Here is a 24,927-nt window from a genome sequence, read left to right on the forward strand (position 1 = left end):
TACTGACTATGAATGTGTAAATATGGTTGCAAATGCTTCCAGTAATTGATGTATTTAAAGAAATTCATTGAAACTCACCTTGCCTCGATAGAGTGGAAGTTGATGGGCTCTGTGAAATATTTTTTTTTTTTAATTTTTGAAATTTAGCGAGTATTTAATTTCCATTCCTACTCATAAAACCACATTGAAAAAAGTAATATAATTGATGTTGGCCTAGTAAAAAGAAACAATAAAAAATGTCGTCTGCTGCCAGGGACTGTAGAATCAATATTGCAGTATTACGCCAATATTAAGACAGAAAAAATATATAAATATAAATGTAAATTGAAGCACCACATAAAATGTAAGAAAAACATATCTATTATATTTCTGAAAAACTATTATAAAATTGCCTTTTTTTGTTGCTGCATATCCCCATTCCAGAACCTCCAGACGTCTCGTCGGGACGTTCGCTAGCAAAATATGGCAACCCTAAACTATTTGTATAATCGAACGTGGCGCAAAATATGTTTAAGTGTGAAAAAAGATTTCTCTATCCTTATCACATTGTCAACATTGTGAAAAAATATGAATGTTTATTTATCCGAATAAGAAATTTAAAAACTGGTATGTTGGTAAGCATTTATTATAATTTTCAATAGTGACAATATGCAATGGCAGTTGGATTTAAAAAACCTTTCTCTGGTTTAACCAGTAATGATTATAACGAGCGAATTCAGTCGGTCCCGTCTTCTTCGTTCCAAGTTCGACTGTATTATAGATTCGTACTGGATAAAACCATTCAAAAGTACATAATATAACTGTTGTGCCTATATCTAAAACGCATCTGCAAAACATAATTTTGTTTGTTCTCTTTTCCAGATTCGGGGTAAAGGATTGGACCTAGCTTTAGTCACAAAAGACTATAACTTGATTAAATGGATAGGTGCCAACACTTACCGAACTTCACATTATCCATACTCTGAAGAACTGTACGACTTTGCGGATGAGCAGGGTATCATGATAATAGATGAATGTCCGAGTGTAGACACAGAGTAAGCTTTTATTCAAATATTACTGCACGCACCCTGAGATTTGGTTTGGCAGGACAATGCAGCCCTGTCCCTGTAAACAGAAATTTAGAGGAAACACAATAGACCAAGACGCTGTCCTAGAAATAGACAAGCAGGCTATCTCCGCAGGACAATGGCATTCCCTCACTATCACGCGCGCCGTTGTGTATCCATTTCTGCAACGTTGCATGTTTGAACTACGGTCGATTTGTCGTTGTATTGTCCCACTGTCCAGTCGTGCACGGTCTAGGCTGTTCACAGAGCTGGAACAGGATGGTATTGTCCTGTATATTGAATTATCCTCATGTGAACTCTGCTTTGAACTATGTACCTTCTTAGTATGGTTGTGGATTGTTTTTGGAATCCAATACACACCGTATTCTTTAATTGAGTCGAAATGAAGTCTATACTTCTGTTGGTTGTACATATTTTATCCACATTCATAGGTTTTCAAAGTATTATTAACAAACCTTCAGATTGAACTTGATGCAGTTGATTTTTCTTCGCAAAAAATATGCATTATTTTATATCACAGTTTACGACCACTTCAAGAAGTTGATAACTAGTTGGTGTTAGTTAGCACTAATTATAATAATAATAATAGTTTGCTCGTCAAATAAAGTGATGGGGATGAAATATTTGTCAAACAATGACTCACACTGTTAATAAATTATAGAACATATTTTTACATGTCAAGTTTTAATAAAAAAAAAAGTGTACATTGATTTACTTGATCATAATTTATTCCAAGTAGAACATATCGTGGGTATTCTGCGAAAAAGCACTAAGTCAAAATAACTACTTCTGAGATAGTTGAAGTTCAATGTTTGTAACGAAATAACTTTTTTATATACTAAACATTACTAAGCCAACTTGAAAAAATGGTAAATTGATCTATTTACTTGCAGTAAATGTAATTGTATTCAATAGTTTAATAAATAATACCTGAACTTTCAGAACATTTTAAAAAAAATAATAGTGGATTGACATGACTTAGTGCATTTTCGCTGATACATAATACCACAGTAAGGAATTCAAATTGAAATCACATTGTACCTACTATAGTCACTTCGTGAGAAATGCTTTTTTTTTAATTAAAAAAGTTATGTAATCATTTTATTTAATGTACAGTACCTATTACACTAGGTAAAATAATAATTAATTAGTAAAAAGAGAAAAGAAAGAAAGTAATAATTGCCACGTTTGCCCCTGAGAAATTTTTCCCTCTCTGTTGAAATAAATTTAAATATGAAGCATGTAGACATCACTTACTAGACATCTCCAGGATATCATGTCGCCGACCAACAATCTCGCCTTTTCTCAAGTCAGTACTGCTCCATAAGCTTCGCTGAATACATCCAAAATATTGTTATTGATGGCCCACCAGTACGGCGTCCCTTGTCCCTTGATGCTTTTTCCCTGAACGGATTTGTTATATTGACTTATTACAGAAAATATCTCGACTTGTAGTGTAGATAGGACTTAGTGTGTTTTTGCAGATTGTAGAGTATTTTTTCAACAGTATAACCTCATAGTTAAGTCAAAACAGCAAAATTTTGACTTCGTGCTTTTTCGCAGAATACCCACGATATTTACTTACTGTATCATGCGAATATCCCTGGGACAGAGCAGCGATGTGCCGATGAGTCATCAATGTTAGTTCTGCTGAACGTGTCTATCAAGGTTAAGGGACACGAATCTACTATGTTATACGGGGGACCACCTTATACGGGTGTGCGTTATAGGAGGATAAATATGTGAGGTGTTAGTTGTCCGCTGTATCCACAAGTATAATTCAAACTTGAGCACCTCAACATGGCTGTTGGCAAAACGTTCTGTTTAATAATCCATTACACGGAAATGCACGTTGTATATCAATGGAATACATGCGACATCTTCAAAATGTCAAAACATTTCTTTCTTCCTGCTTCTTAGGATATCTGAGGATTTTCTAAAAATCGTATTCTCTTTCAGCCTTTATTCGGAAGCCCTACTGTCAAAGCACATGGATTCACTAACGGAACTGATCAAAAGAGATAAAAATCACCCCAGCGTAATAATGTGGTCTATTGCGAATGAGCCCAGGACACAACTATTCGCCGCAGATGATTACTTTGGGTATGTAAAATATATCTCATAATCTTTCCACAGCGACTTAAATAAAACTTAAAAAATATATGCAAATAAATTAGTGTTATTTTGACTTTCTCAGGTATGAAAACATGTAACAAAGGCAGCAGTCCTTTACAGGTGTATTAAAGATCATTATGATTTTTTATCTTTCAGTAAAGTAGCAAAGCACGTGAAATCTATGGATGCATCTCGAGCTGTGACTATAGCCCTCGCAAGATCCTATAGCGAAGACAAAGCGGTAAATATAATTTTATATACTTTTAACTACTTCCCTTATCATTGAACTCTCAATTCTATAACCTGAAGCCAATCCCTAATTTAAAAAATATATGTTATACGCACTTTGTTTAGCAATATTTTTTATGCAGGAGTTTCCTAGTTTTGTAATACCCATCAATGACATAAGTTCTTTGCCGAAACTATAAATCGTGAAGTTTTATGATGTGAATGTCGATTCAATAATGATAGATATAGTCAACAAAATTGCAGGCTTTTAGAAATACAATATTCCTTTTCAGGGAAAGCACTTGGATATTATAAGCTTCAACAGATACAATGGATGGTACAGTAATCCAGGAAGACTGGACATGATTACAGGAAGAGTGATAGCTGAGGCCAAAGGATGGCACGACAAGTACAATAAACCAGTTCTCATGTCAGAGTATGGAGCCGATACCATGGCCGGCTTACACATAGTAAGTTGACTATACATAGATCGAAAGTTGTAGCGAGCCCTCAATTGCAAAGGGACATCTTAATGTCTTAATGACATCTTAATCTCTTAAGATTTACCAACTGGTATAGTCAACTAAATTTTTTAATATTTAATTCCTTTACCAGTTACAAAATATCAATTATGTTCCTGACAAAAAATAACTTTTGGTACATTGATAAATCTCTTATTTTATTTTGTTTAAATAAATTATAAAATTGGTCAAAATTTACACATTATTTTTTTTTTAAATCCACAATTATTTTCAAATTATAGCTGCTTTTAAGTGGGCAGATAGAGCTTGCATATAAAAACTTGTCGATAAAAATACTAATAATAAAATAAATATAAAACAACTTTGTTTCAAAGCTACAAGAACTTCTTTATCAAGGTATAATTAAAATCTTATAAAAAATACTTATGTTATACACAATATTTGATGAGGAATGTGGGATCAGGTAGTGAGTTTGGAAGGAGACAGGAAGAGGATTCAGGACTGAAAAGGAATAAAAATACAATATATAAATGAACAGAGGTTAGGGTTCTAAGAGTACGAGTCCGGCTTGTATTAATAAAAACAACATTTATTGAGATACAATTAAATGACACTAATCCCCTTCAAAGTAGTCCCCCTGTGCTGCAACACACTTCTCCCAACGGTTCTGCCACTGCCGGAAGCAACGCTGGAAAGACTCTTTTGGTACGGCGTGCAGGTGGTCCGTCACAATGTTCATGATGTCTTCCCTGGTCTGAAATCTGGGCCCTTTAAAAAGCATTTTCAGCCATCACCAGTGATCACCATGTTGAGAAAGTTGGGAACATTGATCTCCATTGGTCTCCAGCATGTCCTGTGCGATCTCCACACGAAGTTGCTTCTGCTCAATTGTCAGCAACTTTGGCACAGATTTTGCTGAGACCCTTCTGAGGGCCAAATCTTCAGTTAAAATGGAATGAATGGATCCAACACTAATGCTCACTTCATCAACAAGTTCTCTGATCGTTATTCGACGATCCTGCATGACCAGGGTCCTTACTTGATCAATGAGAACATCGGTTTTGGATGTTGAGGGCCTACCGGATCGCGCTTCACTTTCCACTGATGAGTGGCCATCTTTGAAGCGGTTATGCCACTCCTTTATCTGTGTGGTGCCCATTGCTTCGTCCCCAAACACTTTTTTAATTTTGCGGATAGTTTCCACTTGAGAATCCCAAAGCTTTAAACAAAATTTGATGCAGTAATGCAGTAACCTTGTTCAACTTTTTATGTCATTTTGTTAAAACTAAAATCCGACGACAATAGCGTACACATGCTCACTCTTCAACGGCGTGGCAGTGACTGAGTGGCCCTGTGGTTCTGAAAAAAATTGAACATGGGCACTAGGTATACCTACAAATGGTCATCTAAGCTCTGCCCTCAAAGTGTCATTAATTTTGCCAGTAAAAATTAGGGTCGGATACTTTTTTTATCCTATTAGACCTCGTATATGTATGTATAATGTTCGTATTTCTTAAAAGTGGCCAAAAAAGATGCATTTACATACTACAATAGATATTTATGTTCCTTCTAGTTTCTCTAACTATTGTGTCAAGATCTGGCATCCTAATTCAACTGTGGCTGTATCCAAAAATATCTACGCATTTACACTTTGAAGAGGAAACCAGACTATTGATAGGCATCAATAGACCTTACAGTACATTTATAGTGTTTGGAATTTTGTGTCCCGACTTTTGGTTATTTTATAAATGGACTAATTACTCTAATCATATACTCAATCCACCTCTCATGATAAGTTTTTATATGTGAAAAAGGTGATATCAAATAAAAAATATCTTTTAAACCCCACCACTCATATTGAAATTACCATTTTAACACAAAATACAGAGAGATATTTAACATTGTTGTCATATTAAAATACATTATAAATAAAACCTCTATCCGCAGCATCCTGAGTTTGTGTGGTCTGAGGAATACCAAGTCCAACTAATGTCAAAGCACTTTAAGGCCTTTGACGATCTGAGAAATATGGGATTCTTTATTGGTGAATTCGTCTGGAATTTTGCCGACTTCAAGACTGATCAAAGTAAGTGGAAGATTGTTTGTGGAACATCTATTTACAGATTATTTTTATTCGCAGATTCTCAGTAGGAACTCTGTCGTGCTCGCCAAGACCTTTCCTTATAATACTAACAATGCCCCTTGCGGTTATTGCATCTGGATGCCTTTTTTTTTTCCTTTTTTGCCATTTTTTTTGTATTCCATACTAATATTCGTAATTGTAACACAATTATAGAACACCTATAATCATTTGTGCGGAATGAGGTGATAAGAGACGGACGCAGCAAACGCCGGTGACAACTGTCATCAAGCGGAGGTGATACGGTTGGCTTAGCCATGTACTGCAGATGCCTCATGAGAGCCTTTACCACGCTTTCCTATTTTACAAGGAATCAGATTCTCGACGTCCTGTTCTTTATTAATTGTTTACACATTACACATTAAAAAGGTTACTACAATTCACAATTCCACCGGACTTCAGTATGCAGTATTTTGGAAGCAACGCTACTATTATTCAAGAACAATATTCACAATATATTCTTAAAATGTAAACTGTTGTAAAATGTGAACTGTAAAGTGTTTACACAGTTTTGTAAACTTAAAAGATAAACCACAGGTGTCACATTAAACGAAATGTTCAGGAAACATGATTTTGTGACTGCAATTTCCAAAACAACATAACTTACGAACCAAATGAGATAATTTTAATAAATAAAGAACTTTCGATGTAAAATAACGATTATTTTGACAATAACAATAACGTATTAAAATAGCTATCTGGGAATACTGATGTTTTTTGCATTAAAACAAAGTGGATGTCAGATTTTCATTTTAACTTAAAAATCATTTTTGACAAAAGTCAAAAATGAACTTCGGTGTTTTATTCATGTATAAAATAGCTCATCACAATATTTTCTGTATTTTTAACTTCAAAATGACAAAAAGTGGACTCCTCTAAGGTACAGCTATATCATTTAATTGAATACAACAATACTACAAGTTATAGAACTCATTGGGACAGTACAAATATTGATATTCATGATAACATGTGACATGCAACAAAAGAATGAACAACAACTCATAATTTTCTAAATCTACCATCATAATTTTATTTAATCATATTTTTTATTAAGATTTCCCTGGCATTCGAAACTCAAAAATTTTATCTCTCTGTTCAGAAGTCTTTTAGGGCTTGAGATTCAGATGATTTTGATCACTGGGCAGTCTATTGCTTAAGTACGGGGCAAAGTTTTCCAAGGAAGTTGCCAAACTTTATCGAGCGAAATTTTGTCTGATTATTTTTTATTTTATTTTATTTTTATTTTATTGAAATACACGGCACTTAGTGCCTTTTACATATTAGTTACAAATACAATTAAATATACATACATGTAAGCTTAATTTAAGTATTATGCATAGTAAAACTTTTGGTAAAGGTGTCGGCAATTTATTTCTGCCTCTAGCTGTAAAATTATTAATATAATTTTTATTTCCAGCTGTTACTCGTGTCGGCGGAAATAAAAAAGGCATATTTACTCGCGAGAGACAGCCTAAGGCCGCGGCACACCACCTCCGCGTAAGAAACCACCTGCTGGCTCAGGAGTTGGATGGAGTCAATCTTCCCAAGGACCTGACTCCGTACCTCTCGCCTAACCAAAACAACATCCACTGTGAACTGTGATCTCAAACATTCATACAACCTGTGTATATACAATCAAGTACAAGTTATCACTAGAGATATTAAGCTTAAATAATAATAAAAATATGTATTAAATTTTCAATTTTTTGTTTCATTTAATTTTTAACAATGAAGTTCTTTCGTTCCTTGTTTGACAGGGTTACAAATGATAAAATTTTATCGGAATGCCAATTTAGAACAGATATTAATATTTATATCAAATTTAGAACAACTTTTATGATAATAAAACTTCGAAAAGTGACTAAAATCGTTAATTTGTGGTTCAAATTAAAGTGCCCGTTCTCAGTGAACGATGAAACTAGCTGAATACCTCAGCTTATTACTCCATACGAAAAAGTACACTATATTTTACATCTTTAACCTAGTCGCGGTTTTTTATTACTAAAACAAACTTGCAGATTAAAAATATTATTTGAAGATTCTCTATTTGGAAACTAGTATTTCGAACAAAATTTCCGAAGGACTATTTTTCTTTGATAGGATACCATTGACATGTTATGTATCACATATGACATGTGGTGTTCGAAGTGGCCGTTTTTAGCATTATTAATTTTGAAAGGAATCGGCCAGTGCTCAGTGTTGACACTTCAATCATAATGGAAATATCTTCTGAATTTCACTGTGGTATTTTTTAATAAAATTTTGTACGAGTGTTGTATTACAATAGTGTAGAATAAAGCAAGGTATATTGCGAAGTTAATAATAATTGTTGTTTGAGTTGATTTTCACAGAATCACAGAAAAAATAGCCATTTATAATTTTATATTATTATATATTATGTACTTATATGTAGGTACAAATTAATGAACTTTGTAAATTACTTATAAAAAAAATCAGCGCTCGCCACTGCAAAGACTTTTAGTTCAATTTTACCATATCACTAGAATACAAATATGTAATCATTTGTACATACTTACTTACCAGAAAATGAAGTTTAATAATGGCTAAAATTTCAAAGATTGAACGGAATTCATTTTGTAATACATCAGTTCTTTATGTGATAGTTAAATTTTTAACAACGAGTAAACGCAACAGTAAAAAAACTTGATTTTTAAAGTTAATTACCACATTGAGAACTGAATTTCGCTTGGGATCATCTCCATTGATCGTGTTTCCTTACCTTTCCTCTAGACTCGAACCCATACTATGTTAACACCTTAGATAAGTGGAAGACCCGCCCACCAATCCAACTTTAGTTTCTACCACCAATTTGTTTTTTGTTTAGACTATGAAAAAATTCTGAATAGTATTCTGTGTTTATATTATTAGTTTTGTTCTCACCGTCGATCTCTCTCTCACAAAACTATATTTGTATTATTTAACGGAATAAACTTGCGTGTGTAACACTAGTAAAAAAGTTTTTATTTCATAATTAAAATTTCACTTCAAATCAGGAGAGAAAAATAACCAAAGCAACTTTTAAGACAAAATTTATATTTAAAGAAAACCATCATGATTGATTAAATTATTCAAATAATCATTACAAAAGTTTAAGTGTACAAAAAAACACAGACAAAATTACCTAATCATAATCATTTATTTAAAACTTATCTGTATTATTTTTCTTTTCCTCTGGAGAAACAACATTAAGACATTGGTCTACAAACTCTGTGAAGATTGGTTCTTGCATGAATTCCTTCATCAAATGTGCGGGAGCATCATTACTGTCTAGCGCTTTTAAGATTTTCCGTAAATGTGGATTTCTGAGGCAGTTTTTCAAATCATCACTGTGCTCTAAAAAAAAAACTCACTTTAGCAGTCTAGAAAGATTTCGAGACATGGTGCATTATTTTACACTTACATATATTTAAAAATTTTCCAAAATAAACAGTACATAAGAAGTGTGTTCAGATAATAGCGAGAATTTTTAAATTTCGCAGGTTTGGAGTCCGATTGTCATTTTTTTAATAAAATTATGTTGGTATACATGCCCCTGAAGTGTGCTTAAATTTTTAGCTGTATTCATTGTTTACTTTGTCTGTGGCAGCCGCTAAGGTTAGACGTGTTTTTATGAGCTCGGCGATTTTCGTTTGTTAAAAAAAATGTATCAAATTTTCTGTAAAAAATTAAATAAAGTGTACCAAAGTGTATGTGAAATGTAAACAAAGGCCTATGGTGAGTCTGCTATGAGTAAAACAAGAGTTTACGAGTGGTATAAAAGTTTCCAAGATGGCCGTGAAGACGTTGAATATGACGAACGGCACCTACACCCCAGCACATCAACAACCGATGAAAACGTGGAAAATTCATGAAATGGTTATGAACAATCGCCGAATCACAATCAGAGAAGTCGCTGATAATATTGGCATATCGATTGGCTCATGTCATGAATTTTTTTCAAATGTTTTGGGTATGAAACGCGTGGCAGCAAAATTTGTTCCAAAATTGTTGAATTTTGAACAAAAACAGCGGTGAATGGAAGTTGCTCAGGTGTCACTAACTGAAGTTATTCGAAGATTGAAGTTCGAGGATTAGAAGAAGAGCTGGCACAAGTGCATAATATCTAATGGGGACTATTTTGAAGGGAACACCATTAATGTAGATGAATATTTAAATTTTTTTCAAAAAACCAATATTCCCATTATTTTCTGAACACACCACACCTCGTACATATTTTATTTTGGTCTTATGACTATTCCAATATTTCAATTTTGGGTCTAGAACCAACCAGTGGTAATTGACTATGACATTGACCTCTGATCCAGAATCCGCAACATTACCACACATTATTTAAAAATACATTTATTATGTTACATCTTTTGCGGAGAAATTGAAAATATCAATATTGTTATAAAGATATGGATTACCTTCTAAGAATTTAAATTTCTTACCTCGCTGCCATGTGCAGGCGCAAATGAAATTCTATATTCTGTTAACGAGCACAAGGTAGCTACATTCGCCACATCTAATGGATTTATATTTTTTATTTATCGATCCTATTATATATACATAAAATTATGATATTATTATCAAGTTATTTTTACTGTCTAACAACTAGGGTAAGCAACCAGTTCTAAGGCAATCAAATATATTATTTAGTAGTAGCTAGTAGGCCAAAAACACAATATGTATATGAAAAACAATAATTTTAGAAAAAAGTGGTTACATAATGAAAATAATACAGAACATTAAAAAATAACAATTCAAACGAGAACTTGTGTTGGCCATTTATAAGCTATCATTAACCTCTGACTCTCCGCACCCAATTTCACTACGGAAAGCAGTCGGTAACCTCTTAAACTTGAGGTTCTTACAACATTTTTACGCTTCTGGCATTATATTATATATTTTGTCTCCTATGTATTCCTCCTCTCCGAGTATTTACTCTGTACCGAAGAAGTTTATTTTTTATTTTTAAAGGAATAACCCGCTAAGCCTCTATTTTGAGGCTTGTCAGCAAGTGGGATAGAGGGGATATGGAAAGAGGTAATTGAAAAACACACCACAACACCCAGATCAATTGAAAAAAAATCTTTCTTGGATTGTTTTCTTGCAACTGGCGGGAATCGAACCCGCGACGCCAGTTTCGCAGTTGGCCGTCTAGCCAACTGCGCCACGGCGCCTGTCCAACTATTTGTTGAGAAATCAGATCGCTATTCTCCGAGTCTCATAATAATGGGATTCTGATGGTTGTGCATCTCTGTTAGTATGAGTGACCACCATTCAGTAAATATTTCCGTCTGATATCAAGCACGGCAAATTAATTGAACAGATAATCACTCTGATATCTGTAAGGCTTTTTTAAGAAAATTGTTATTAATGTCTTTCGAGCCCAACTATTTAGCAATATATATCCAGCAATTACATCGTATGTTTTAGTACTCAGGATTGTGAATACATACATATATTGAATAAAACATACAATAGGTTTTGATGTACTCATTCACGTTCACGTAATTGCAAATACTCTTTTTTAACTTGTACCAAAGTCCTTAATTTTTGCAGAGCAAGTCTACCACAATCTGAGTTTCCTATAGATAACTTGCACTGCCCGCCCTAAATACCTACAGTCTATTGTAACGTAGGCTGGAGATTACTGTTTGCGTTTAATGTGATTCTTTGAAAGAATGGACTCACCTAAAAGCTTAAGTTTCTCTATAGGTACTGTGTCTTCTGTAGGATATTTGTAAGATGACAGAGTGCTATTTTTGACCTTGTCTTCCAAGAAAACTGGGGCAGGTTCACATTTATTTTCTTTGTGTAGCTTGCAACATGCCACTGAGCAACTGAAAATTGTAACAATAATAATTAGTGATGCAACGGAAGTGTCACGACAGAAGCAGAAACGGAAACAGATGTAGAAAGTAAATTTAAGCGGAAACAGAAACGGATGCAAAAGCGGAAGTGTAAATACTACGGAAAAAAAAGTATTTTTTTTTACAAATAAAATTATGAATGAAATTAATATTCAAAATTAAGTAGTGGTAATTTATATTTTATAAAAAGTAGTTTGGCCACTTTTACACCTAAAAATCATTTCCGGTGTTCTTCATATATAAGACCAGCTCCGCTAAATAACTGCTCACTGGTGACGCTGCTGGGAGGAGCTGATATGTATTGGCGCACTAATGGCAAAAAATGAGTATATTTGTATGAATTTAATTTCCACCACATAAAAGGATCCTCATGTAAAGGCAATCGTTTTTCTTTTTTTTACTCCGTTGTGACTGTGTCTCCAAAAAAAGACTCTCATTCTCGTTATTCGTAATCGAGTTTTGCTGGTCTTCATTCATACTTAACATGGATTCTAACATTTGTAATGATGAATTCATTATTGATGATGATGTAGGTTGGAGTTCATTCTAAATTTGATTTCGGCACATAGTTTACATCTGGCTGTTAGATCGTCAATTACAACGAAATACTTCCAAACAGGACATGTTTTTGGTTTCATAATTGCACTTAAGTCACAACACGACACAAATTAATTACTAAAACGTTTGTTTGATTATCTTGTTTAAGAACAGAAAATCTTACGAGCTTACACTCACCTCACGGCGTATAACGAAGTTAAAAAAGTATGTACACAAACGCGTTGTGGCAAGTGCCGAAAGTGCGCGCCCGGCTCGCTTGTGGTTGGCTGGAACACCTGGAACACCTCTCCCGCGCGTAAAGCTCTATTCAAATTTCCGTTATAAAAGTTGCGGAAATAGAAACAGATGTCAAAAAACGTGCAGAACTTCCGCAGTTGCGGAAGCAGAAGCAGAGTTTTGTTGCATCGATAATAATATTTCTTCTTCTTCATTTTTATGGCCTTTTCACCTCCCAACTGGGGTATTTTCACCAGTGTCGAGTTTTTGTTTTTACGTTTATTTAAATATTTACACCTGTGTTAGTAATATGTACAAGTTCGTGAGTTAGTATTTAATATTTTGAAAACTTTACATAGAATTTTAAATACATATTTATTGGGTGAGGACAGGAGCAGTAGAATATGAGTAAGGAATGGGATGTTAATATCAGAGAGGTCGGATAGGTAATCATACCCGTATGCAGAGACAAAACTTAAGGTGAGGAAAGTACATTCTAATTTCAAATGCAGAGAATAACCCGAAGGTGAAGACAATAGAATGTACTTTCCTCACCTTAAGGTTTGTCTCTGCATACGGGTATCAGGATAATAATCATTTATGGGGCATCCAAAAAAACATGGTTTTTATCTTCCTCCTCAAGCTGACATTCGCACACGGCAGAGTCATGGACATGGATTTTGAACAGGTAAGAACCGTGTAACGATAGTAATCAATTTATTTATTTTCAAATTAGAGATGATAATAATAATACTTGTAAATAACAATTTACACAGCGAGATGTGACATTTCTATTATTTACCATAGGAGCTTTAAAACACAATTTTGGAGAAGCTTTTTCTATTAAAATGGAGTTATGTTATTATAATAGTGCCTTTCTTTTTATATATATTTTCTAGCTCGAGTATCTTACAGTTAATTGTTTTGCAAAATCTAGGCACATATTATTGATGATTCATTAGGTATATGAGAGGAAGACAGATTTTTGTATGGTTTTTATTTATTTTTACATACTTTTTGGGCGTACATATTTGTAAAGTGCACAACCAATATAATAAAAGGTGTTATTTACATCATTTTAGTTTCAAAACGTATGCGAGAAAAAAGAAGATACAAAAGTAGAACTTGTGTACATAAACTAATCAATATCGATACCGGTCTTCAATGAGAAAAGGGAATAGAGAGGAAAAGAGAGATTAAGGAAGAGAGAGGTGATGTTTCTTTAAGCGTGATTTAAACAGATCTACTGTAGAAACGTCTTTGATAGTGGATGGTAGATGATTCCACAGTTAAACTGCATGGACACAATATGAGTTAGAGAAAGAAGGAATTGTGGATGGGTATTAAGAGCGTGCTTTGAGAATAAGAATGAAAAGGTAAACCATGAACTGATAAGTGTTGAAAATTGTTGCCCATATCTTAGGATCTTTCTCATAGTAGAGATAAGAATAGCATACTAATTAACATAGATACTGCCTCGCACGCTGCCTTACATTAACACTAAACTAACTTGCTAGAAAAAATGGATTATTTTATGTTTAAAATACTATAATGTCATTAAATGTGAGTTCTGTGAAGTGTATTTTATGGCTATGATAAATGGAAAACATATCTTGAGTTGAGATTAAAACAAATACTTTTTACTGAGTTACTATAACTGAAACTTGAATTGATTAATTTAATTATTAGTGGTCTAGTTATTTACTAAATATTGCATAAAATCAAAAGCTGCTTATTATTGATTCAGGTGGTTGGTTATATTCGCTGACTGTGCAATAACCATTTCGTAATAATTCCTACAAACCTACACAACCAAATGAGTATTTTTCTTTAGTAATAAATTAAGTGTCAAGTAGAAACCATTCGGTCATTCGAACACAATAATTATATTTAATTGACTTACTAGGGTTCACGACAAACGGGGCACTTGTATTTTGATTCTTCAACTTCACAAACAAGACACGACATTTTCGTAAATGATTTATCCAACGTGTACTGACGATGTGGCGATTTGTAATCCCTATTCTCTATTATCCAATATCATAAAGGGCCAAAGTAATTAAGCAGCACAAACCACGACATATCATTTGAATGATTTTTGTTTACTTTGTTAGGGTTAGACTAGAACACTTACTCATTTCGACTTTTTAGGTTATGTCTAATTTCGAATTCTCGTGTGGCAAGAAATGTCACATTTTTAAATGTGTCTGTTTTGATCCCTTAGTATCTATATAAATATTAAGGAACTTTCCACACCAGCCCCTGTGGCCTAATGGATAAGGCATCGGCCTCCTAAGCCGGGGATTGTGGGTTCGAGTCCCACCAGGGGTACTTGATGTTTTTTGTCGAATTTAAAGATATTTTATATTTTTATTGAAAAGGGAATCTTTATATTCAATGCTACAAAAATATTTTCGACTTACCCAATTTTATTATGATCAATGTTTTTAAACTTGACAATGCAAGTAGTCGTACTATTTTAGCTCTACTATTGAACGCTAGATGTCTCTAAACTCTCCTTGTACTTGATGTTTTTTGTCGAATTTAAAGATATTTTATATTTTTATTGAAAAGGGAATCTTTATATTCAATGCTACAAAAATATTTTCGACTTACCCAATTTTATTATGATCAATGTTTTTAAACTTGACAATGCAAGTAGTCGTACTATTTTAGCTCTACTATTGAACGCTAGATGTCTCTAAACTCTCCTTGCTCTCCATAATAACTCTCTTTTCATGAATATACATTTTGTGGCTATAAATATGTAATGTTTATATAATACATTTTGTATTTAAAAATGTAACACAACAAATGAAAAAATGAACCTTCCAAACATTTTGAGTAGACAGTTTACATAATATTATCTCCTACAGTCTACACTCCACTATTTCGGGAATTACATTGATTGCGATTTCCATACAGGTACAGGTTGAAATTCAACCTGTTGGCTTATCTAGTGACTGCACAACACCTCCAAAATATCTAAAAGAACTATGCATTCCAGATGAACTAGCTAACACAGATTATATAGTACCTAGCTAACAAATAATATCTTTAGCTTTGACCAACTACATCTATGTACAGCAGCGTTTCCCAACCTTCGTAAGCCTGCGGACCGGTGAAAATGGAGAAAAAAATTGCGGACGATAACGCAGGTATTAAACTTTTATTTGTGTAGTATTTTGTTTATTGGTTTTTAATACTATATTATAACAGGTAAAGAAATAACAAATTACGATTTTATTGCATAGTACGCGAATTTTAAAATGGGCGACAAGTATTTCTGCGGACCGGCAGAAAATCTTTACGGACCGGCGCGTCGGCGTCGGGGCAACCTGATAAGGCACCGCAAGAGAAAAATAAACTCTATCAATATTTTTGTTGGAGGGATACTCAATGTCCTTAAGTTCAGTTTGGAATAGGAAAATATAACAAACTAAGAATATCGATAAAAAAACGGATTTCGACAAATTAATTGTATTTTCAAAATCAATATGGATTTTGTGGAGAAATGTTTTCATACATAACTTTAAAAAATTAATTATTAAAAAATATCCCAACTAACACACGTGTTTGGGCTTAATAATTGTGACGTCAAGATTCGTACCGATGTTCTATTTAAATTTAAACGGTCACAAACAAAGTTCAAAATTTATCTGAATCGTGACGTACTAGGGGCTTGGCTAATGCAATGGACCGTTTTTGTGGGAATTTAAAATTATGAACTAAAATATTTTTTTACACAACTAAATAGTAAAAAAAAAATTTTGGTCGACAGTGTTTCATATACCCTTATTAATTTATAATTGTAAAAAATATATATTTCCTTATTATGAATGCACAAATGAGGTACGCAATGAAATGTTTATGTAAATATATCATGCATTTATAAATAAATAATTATACACAAGACAGCTATTGAAAACTTACTTTTTTATGCCGTTTTAGTCAAATATGGTATAACAGCATTATTTATTTATTTTACACAAACAAACAGTCGACAATGATTTAATAACATAAAAAAGATACGGTTTAAAGACCGACCAGCGAAGTTTCTAAATCAAAATTATACATATTAAATTGTGGTATGACAAAAGGGTGTGTTTGTGTGGGATTAAATGTTCACGTGTGTGTAAGTGTGAGCATCATTAAATAGCAAGTGGGATCGTATCGCAGCCAGAAAGAATGAGTCTTAATTTATTTTAAAATAAATTAAGGGACGTGTTAAATATATCAATATATGAAAAAAAAGCATCATAGTTAGAGCAAGAATGATACAGGAAAAAGTATAGCTACAGATTAGCAGATGGAATAAATACTAATTTTTTGTCACTCGAAAGGGGACATTAAGATTAATTTTGGAGAGTAGGTTAAAAGTCTACTTTATCATTTAATACTTTATATAAATAGCATAATTAAGATATAGTGCGTCTATTTTCAAGGGTAAAAAAATCATTTTGCTTAGCTGATTGGCTGTAAGTGCAAAGCGTTTGATTGTTTTTATAATCTAGGTATTTTAAAAGTTTTTGATGAACATTTTACATCCTTTTTATGTTTGTTATGTATTGTGGACTCCACACAACGGAAGCAAACTCCAAGTTACTGCGTACAAAAGTGTTGTATAATGTTTTCAATGTGTTTGGTTTTTTAAAGGGCATGAAATTTTTCAAAATGAAGCCCAGCATTTGGTAAGCTTTTTCAACAATAGAATTTATGTGAGACGCAAACAGCAATCCGCTATCATAAATAACTCGGAATGCCAAAAACTACCACCAGGAGCGTTCCGGGAATGCGAAAATTGTTGTCAGGTTAGAAAAAAGTGTGTTCCTGCGAAATTAGATAAAATTTGATTTCATAATTTATAGGTTATGTTCTAGTTACAGTCAAAAATAAGGAACCTGTAGGTGACAATATTTACCAATGTTGTTATTTGCATTTGTATAAAAAGCAGGTTTGATTTTATTTGGAAAAAATAAGAACATAGGATATATAAAGAAAAAACATAAAACAGTATTACGTTCATACTAATTAAAATTTAATGTAGTTTTTACATGTGTTCAAAAAAATTATTTAGATTTACTTTAAATTTATTTATTGACATATTATTTTTAATAGTTTTTAGTTAATTGGGAAGATTATTATAATTTTTTACACCTTTGAAGACAAAGCTATTTTGACCATGACTTGTTTGGAATTTAGGAATTTTAATATTATGTTGGTATCTGAGTGAATTATTCATCTCAAATTCTTTTTTATATATTCGTATAATAGAATTTATTTTATAAAGAGTGTCTACTGTATGAACCTTAAATATTTTAAATAGACTTTCCGTACTGAATGTCTGGGGTTTCTTTAGAATTACTTTAATAATAAATTAATCTTTGTACTATTTTAAGAGTGTTTAATATATTGGCGTAAGAACCTACAATACCATATTGTAACAAAGATTGTACAATTGAGTAATAAGCTATTGTTAAATTATTGATTTTTAAAATATTCCTTAATTTAATAAATATGTATTTACATTTTCTAATTCGTTTAACTAGTTCACTAATATGGTATTTCCATTTTAAGTGTTGGTCTATGTATACACCGAGATATTTAATTTTATCTGTTGTATCAAGTACTGAACATGTAAGATCGCAGTTAGTTTTGTTGCAATTGCTTTGGTGAATAATTGATTTTACTACTGAATCTAAATTTGTTTAAAAAATACTTTTTTTTTTTAAACTAAAGAAAAAATCAATCAAACAATTTTTATATCCTGTCAACAGTAATTACAGTAATGCTAATAATGATAAAAAATTGAGATTATGTAAATACTATATCCACAAATGCATCCAAATGTTTCCAAATTAAATCAAACCTGCTTTTTATAAAAACAACAACATTGGTAAATATATATTTTATTTATTTTTATTTTATTAGGGAAATCAACAGTTCTACATACATATTTTTAGTAAACAAACAGATATAGTGTATAAACTCAGAACTAATAACAGATTTCCACATAGTATACAAAGTTAGTAAAGAATATATATATTACCAAATAAATACATACAATGCATACATATTGCTTAATAATAAAGATGAAAATAGTTTATTAAATAATTCAGATGTTTACCAATTAAAATACAATTCTTATCTTTCAGTTTACGTTGGAAGAACATCAAGAAATTTTGATATTCGTTAATAAAACTACTGGAGTTAAAATCTTACATACAAATAATAAAGGGTTAAAAGTAAATAATATGGAAATATTTCACATTAGGAAAGCTTTAAAAAATAATATTCCTTTGATCAATAATCAAACAACCTTTCAATATAGTCCGTTATACGATGTTTCACTGTAATGGTCACCCTAAACCTACTAAGCTCACCCCCTGCCTCCATCCCCTCTACATTTTTTCAACTATTTCACAAACAACATATGATATTTTCATAATTTAATCGAGTTGTGGACCTGTGGCTAGTGTCTCGAACTCACGGACCAAAGGTCGTGGTTCGAATCCTACTCTACCCCAACTCGATCCCATTTTTTCATAGTGAGTTATTTACAACTCGTTGAAAATGGCCCCCAAAATTAAATATTTGGGTAAATCATAATAACGCAAATATTTATTTGAAAAAAATAAAATCAGAGCATGTTTGTCCTAATCAGTGCGTGTGGTTATTAAAATGCATGTCGTGATGGTTTCATATTTTTGTGCTACAACTAAGGTGAAGGTGAATAGTGGGTCTTGAATGTTGGTTTAATTAATATCCTGACGAAGAGACGGGCATTGAAAATTTGGTAAGTGGACATATACAAATATAGTATACAAATATTTAACAACATTTACTAATCAATATCTTTTCAAATCCATGTTTCACGTTTACCGTTCGGAAATCGAATCCGACGCTTCTTGTAAGGCAGCCAAGCGTACTGACAACTTCTTCACGAGACATGTAAATTTCGTGTTAAAATTTGTATTACGACCTTTGATCGGAGTTATAGTTATTATGCTGGGTTAAATTTGCCAATAATTGGCATTAATTATTCCGAGTAGGAAAGTTACTTTCTAAATGACTTGCCTTAATTAATTTGTAATTTAAAGATGATAATGAGTTGATCATTGAAGCGTCTTATTTATTTTAGGACGGAGACTAGATTGAATTTTGAATACATTCAAAATACTTAATAAGTTTTTTCTTAACAGGAACGAGATTTCAATATCAAATTTGTTTAATTGTTTTCTGAATCCGGTTATGATAATCTAAATATTCTTTTGTACATCAAATTATCCTGTATTTTTTTATCGGTTATTTTTGTGACATCAATATCCAAGTGCTAAGTACCTACAGTAAAGTTTATTATACCCGATGACATAAACCAAATTAAATAGACCTATTACAAGAGTGTTCAATAATCTCCCGAAAACCATTATTAACATGGAAGATCTTCAAATGAAAAAAATGAACTTAAAAAATAAATATGGGTACTGCTTGCAAATCCGGCAAAATCCATCTTTCTTAATTTTGAGAAAATCACAAAAAAACTGAGAGAATACTTAACTTCAACTTTTTTTTATTGTAATCAGTAAATATTTTATGCATAAGCAGTGATGACATAAGCATGATTATGTCAAGAAACAGTATTGAAATAAAAATAATAATTTTATACATTACCAACTTTACAATACTCAAGTAAATGTTGCCATGTTTGCAACAAAGCCGATAATTTAATAGTCAAGTTTTAAAATTATTGTAAAAAATTGTATTCTGAGTAAGTTTCAATTAATTTCTCACTTTTTTTAAATTTTGGATTTTGCCGGGTATATATAGTAAATTTTAAATTTATTTTACATGAAGGTATCTGTGTAAAACACACCTGTTTAAAACAAGGTGTCCCACCGAAAAGTCTCTAGACTAAGTTGGTTACCAAAATGACGTATAACAAAATTTTATAATAATTAAACGCTAACTAGGTGCATAGATTTTTACAGTCATTGTTGTCAATATATATCTTTTTTGGGTTATCCCGTGAGGGTTGGGTTCGTTCCGACGTTTCGGCTACCATTGCAGGAGCGAGGAGGCAGAAGCAGGGACGTCGGCCATCTTAGGGTAAACTATGTGTTTATCTACTAGGAATTTGTACCGTGTCGCAGTCAGCAGTAGGCACATTCCTTGCCATTTTTGTAATCTAGAGTACCGGGAACCATGTTGAGTTTAATTTAAGCCTGTCTCTGTTTATTTCAATTGTCTCTTTTATTTGTTAATTTATTCATATTTTTTTCATACAAACTATAATTAATAATAAAAATAATGTGACCTCACTGGGGTTACCCGTGCCGAAAACACTTAACAATATACTTTTTTGAAATGTTTTTACATTTGAGAGTAAACAAAGAAGACTAACTTAATAAACAGAGATAATTAACAAAATATTTAGACATACAATAATATATACAATATACATATTTATTATTCGTGTACTGAAATTTATGGGTTTGTGCAAATTCTTTGGTTTGAAAGCAAAAATATGTCCAGTGTCTACAGATATATTAAACTCAACACATATTTTTTTCTACAAAAGACAAAGTTTAAACTGGAGATAGCTCTTGCAATGGTGGCGGCACGTTGCATTATTGCAAACTGTAGCTTACTTCGTGGTTAATGTAAAAATATTAAGTTTATTGTGAATTGTTCTCGGCGCGAGTTACCCCAGTGAGGTCACATTATTTTTATTATTAATTTTAGTTTGTAATAGAAAAATATGAATAAATAAATAAATGATCATTTAATGGTTTTTGTCCGTATGGGCGACTCTGTTAGTGGCGTATAATGAGGAAGTTCAGTGGTATTTTTTTTCGTTAATAAACTATAAAACGAAGCCAAAAACTTTTTTTTTTATTTTTGAAATTTATTTATTTATAAAGGCTTTAGCCTTGCGTATTAAATTAATTTAACAAATTATATTTCTTTTTAAAATTCATATTCTATTGTTAGTGATAATATTTTAAACATATTTTGTTGCATGCATTTTCTTTGAAACATGTATCGTATCATTTTATCATCGCTACGATTTTTTAAGGTTTTGTATTTTTATCACTACCCCGCGCGTGACGTAACTAGTTCTCTTCGGCGAGTTGTCCTGATTGATGAGTTGGCTTCCCGGAAACCGGAAATCTATCACAACACTCTATCATTGGTTGATTAAGAAGAACATGTGAGGTCATTTAAATCAGTTCATTTTTAATCATTTTCTCATACATTTTAGAAAAACTTCGCCCCACAATTTTTATTTATTTATTTATGTATTCCACAGTTTCAAAATGAACAGAATTTCTTTGTTTCAGGTCCCGACTAGCTAGAAAATTCCTATGTTTATGAGGGGCCTTCTTTTTTACATGAGTTTTTTTTTTCATTAAATGATGCTTAATAAATTAAAATAATAATTATAATAACATTTAAAAAATTCAAAATAAATATAAATTAGAAAACATGCAGGTAATAATAATGAAAATTAAATCACAAATAGAAATTTAAAAAAAATATCATTATTAATCATAAAATGAAATATTAATGTAAATTCGAAAACATACCGATAATAATAAAAATTAAAGCATAAATATCCATTAGAAAAATATACATTATTAAATGCTCTAATTTTACCGAGCGTAAGAAAACATTTTTTATATCCAATTTCCCGTATCGCTAAACTTCTTTCGATGCAACTATCCCTTAATAAAATAATGATCTGTCATGATAATAAGCCGGTTTTCTTAAATAAAACGTCATTATGCCAATTACGTCACAGGGAATTTTTAAAATGAAAATAATGTTTTATAAAGTTTAAAAATGAATGTGTAGGTAAATAAATGTCAAGCCGCCGAAGTCCCGATTATCCGCCGCGCCATCCGGGTTCGGTTATCCGCGAGTTGAACGACCCGGAGGTGAACGCCCCGTCCCGCGATTTGGGCACTCCCGGATATCCGCGCCTCCAGTAGAAAGTGCCGACACAGATCCGGACTTTCGACCTTTGCCGCATTTTTCTCCCGCGGCCTCGCCAGGGACACGCAACCTTTTATCATTAAATAATTCCTAAAAACAAAACAAAAAACGCTTACAGCGAAGCCATCATTTAAAGATATACACGCATGTGTTTTTTTTAATGAGTTTGGTTATTTAGATGAGATTAGATTTATTTTTTTATGACAAAATATACCGTTTTACTTTCAATATTATGTACATTTTACTTTCGTATGTTTATTATTATATTTTGTACCTTTTACATTATTTTTATATATTTTTTTTCTTTTCTTATTCTTTAAATTTAGATTTATCTTGTTTCTATTTACTTTATTTTTATTGCCGTATATAAATATATGTATTTTTATTTTATTTGCAACTTCTAAATTCCTAACATTTCTTAATTGTTAAATTGCTTTTATTTTGATACCAAAAATGTACTTAATCAATAACTTACACCTCTGTGAAAAAATTATATTGACTGTTTTCACAATTTTCGTTTATATATACTTTATACGTATTTTATTGGTACAAAATATCAACAATGTTTTGAATATGTCCAAATGCTGCCAGACTGGCTGGAGTTTAAAAAAATGGAAAATTGTTTTCAGGCGTTGCCTAATAGGTGAATTGGGTCAGCCGGATGAATCTCCCCCACATGATAAAGGTTTCAGCTCGTTTACTTCACAAAAGTCAACAGATGGAAGAGTTGAGGAAATATGGATGTTCAAACATAGGCAAAATGGTGAATGTTACACAGTGTGTAAAGCGGCCACTTAAACCAGCCAATGACAGGTCATAAGCCCTGTAAATGTCTTGACTCCCATATTCTCTTCTCAAAAATGTTTTCCCCTTTCGGTTGCAACAAATTTAAATAGGCACAAAATATTCCCAATCGACAAAAGTGCCGATATGATGGGATATAATATGTAATATCAATATTTTATGTAGATTAAATAACGCCATATATCACTTGTTACATAGGCTGTAAGAACAGTTTTTTTAAGGTGTTTTTTAAGTGGTTATTTGTAACTTTTAAGTCTTTTGAAAGTGAATTGTAAAACTTTATCGCTGTATACATAAAACTATTTAATGTTCTGTCACTACTGGGTTGTTCGTTAGTTAAATTATTTGACGCTCTTGTCGAAGAGTACATATAATAAATAGATAAATGTTTGTGTTTTTACCATAAACCTAAATATTACGATTACGGGGGCGCGGCGTTTCGAACTGGTCAAACTTAAAAGTGGTAATGAAGTTATGGTAACTAAGTCTACGTCTGATAATATAAATCTAAAGTTGAGACAATGAATGGCCAAATATTACATATCGCCGGTCTTACTGTACGTTATAAAGGCGTGAACTCCTAAAATTAATATTATAAATCGTCTTCAAGCATTCGAAATGTGGATCCACCTTAGAATGATAATATTATATTGCACTGATATTATGATCCAATAATGAAGTATTACGCAGAGCTAATAATAATATACAAAAACCCACGTACTGTGTAATGCTTCGTGCTTTGATGCTCAAAATCCCCTGACTATCAAACCAAATCATGGAAAGGGTCGAGAAGTTCAAATACCTGGGAATATGTGTTACAGAAAATGGCAGCTTTCAAAAAGAACTGGGAGTGCGATTAGGAATAGCAGGCGCCACATTCAACAGTATGAAGGCTGTCTGGAGATCGTAAATTTACTCAGTGAAAACCAAATGCCACCTGTATAACGCCTGCATAGCATCTATTCTCCTCTACGGATGCGAATCGTGGCACCTTATTTGGGCCCAAAACAGCGAAATACTGAGTTTTGAGAATAGGTGTCTCAGAAGAATCTTGGTTGTGCGGTTGTTTTACTTTGTGCAGAATGAAGTAAAAAGAGAACGGATGCAGCAAACTCCGTTGACCACTATCGTCAAACGGTGGCGATACGGTTGGCTTGATCATGTACTGCGGATGCCTCCTGCCTATTGTACAAGGCATCAGGTTCTCGCCGTCCTGGACGTTTGCTGCTGACTGTCCGTCGGCTGTTTATGTCAGAACTTTGGAACGAGAACACGACTTGGGAGGACGCAAGGGAGTTAGCAGCTGATGGAGATGCATGGAGGCTCTTTGTGGATACCATATGATCTAACTAGGGAGCGGACATGATGATAATGATGATGAATATAGAGAATTGTTGTTTAAACCATTTGTTAGCTCCGCAGGATTTTATATTTGGGCCATGTGT

At 32.5% G+C, this 24,927-nt stretch overlaps 2 protein-coding genes and 1 non-coding gene across 5 annotated transcripts in view; 2 read left to right on the plus strand and 1 right to left on the minus strand.

The window, feature by feature from the left end:
* The window catches only part of LOC148282540 (beta-glucuronidase), a 50,760-nt gene extending 43,026 nt beyond the window's left edge, over positions 1 to 7,734 (plus strand). For all 3 annotated transcript variants that reach the window (XM_088224899.1, XM_088224898.1, XM_088224900.1), the window contains 6 exons: positions 862 to 1,034; positions 3,027 to 3,170; positions 3,339 to 3,423; positions 3,704 to 3,880; positions 5,840 to 5,978; positions 7,450 to 7,734. In XM_088224899.1, coding sequence (XP_088081025.1) covers positions 862 to 1,034; positions 3,027 to 3,170; positions 3,339 to 3,423; positions 3,704 to 3,880; positions 5,840 to 5,978; positions 7,450 to 7,634 — 903 coding nt within the window. In that variant the 3' untranslated portion in view covers positions 7,635 to 7,734. The remainder of the gene's footprint in view (positions 1 to 861; positions 1,035 to 3,026; positions 3,171 to 3,338; positions 3,424 to 3,703; positions 3,881 to 5,839; positions 5,979 to 7,449) is intronic.
* A 1,332-nt stretch (positions 7,735 to 9,066) lies between these two features.
* LOC148282541 (zinc finger HIT domain-containing protein 3) lies at positions 9,067 to 14,789 on the minus strand. Its single transcript, XM_088224902.1, has 3 exons — positions 14,586 to 14,789; positions 11,730 to 11,878; positions 9,067 to 9,386 (listed from the first exon to the last, which is right to left on the minus strand). The coding sequence occupies exons 1-3, from the start codon at positions 14,648 to 14,650 to the stop codon at positions 9,193 to 9,195; spliced, it is 408 nt and encodes a 135-aa protein (XP_088081028.1). The 5' UTR covers positions 14,651 to 14,789; the 3' UTR covers positions 9,067 to 9,192.
* A 151-nt stretch (positions 14,790 to 14,940) lies between these two features.
* On the plus strand, positions 14,941 to 15,013 carry TRNAR-CCU (transfer RNA arginine (anticodon CCU)). Its single transcript has one exon. It is a non-coding gene; the product is annotated as a tRNA-Arg (tRNA).
* The last annotated feature ends 9,914 nt before the right edge of the window (positions 15,014 to 24,927 follow it).

This window comes from Micrasema longulum, unplaced genomic scaffold (genome assembly GCF_059751315.1).
Source record: "Micrasema longulum isolate JH-2025_06_02 unplaced genomic scaffold, ASM5975131v1 h1tg000319l, whole genome shotgun sequence".
Taxonomy (NCBI): domain Eukaryota; kingdom Metazoa; phylum Arthropoda; class Insecta; order Trichoptera; family Brachycentridae; genus Micrasema; species Micrasema longulum.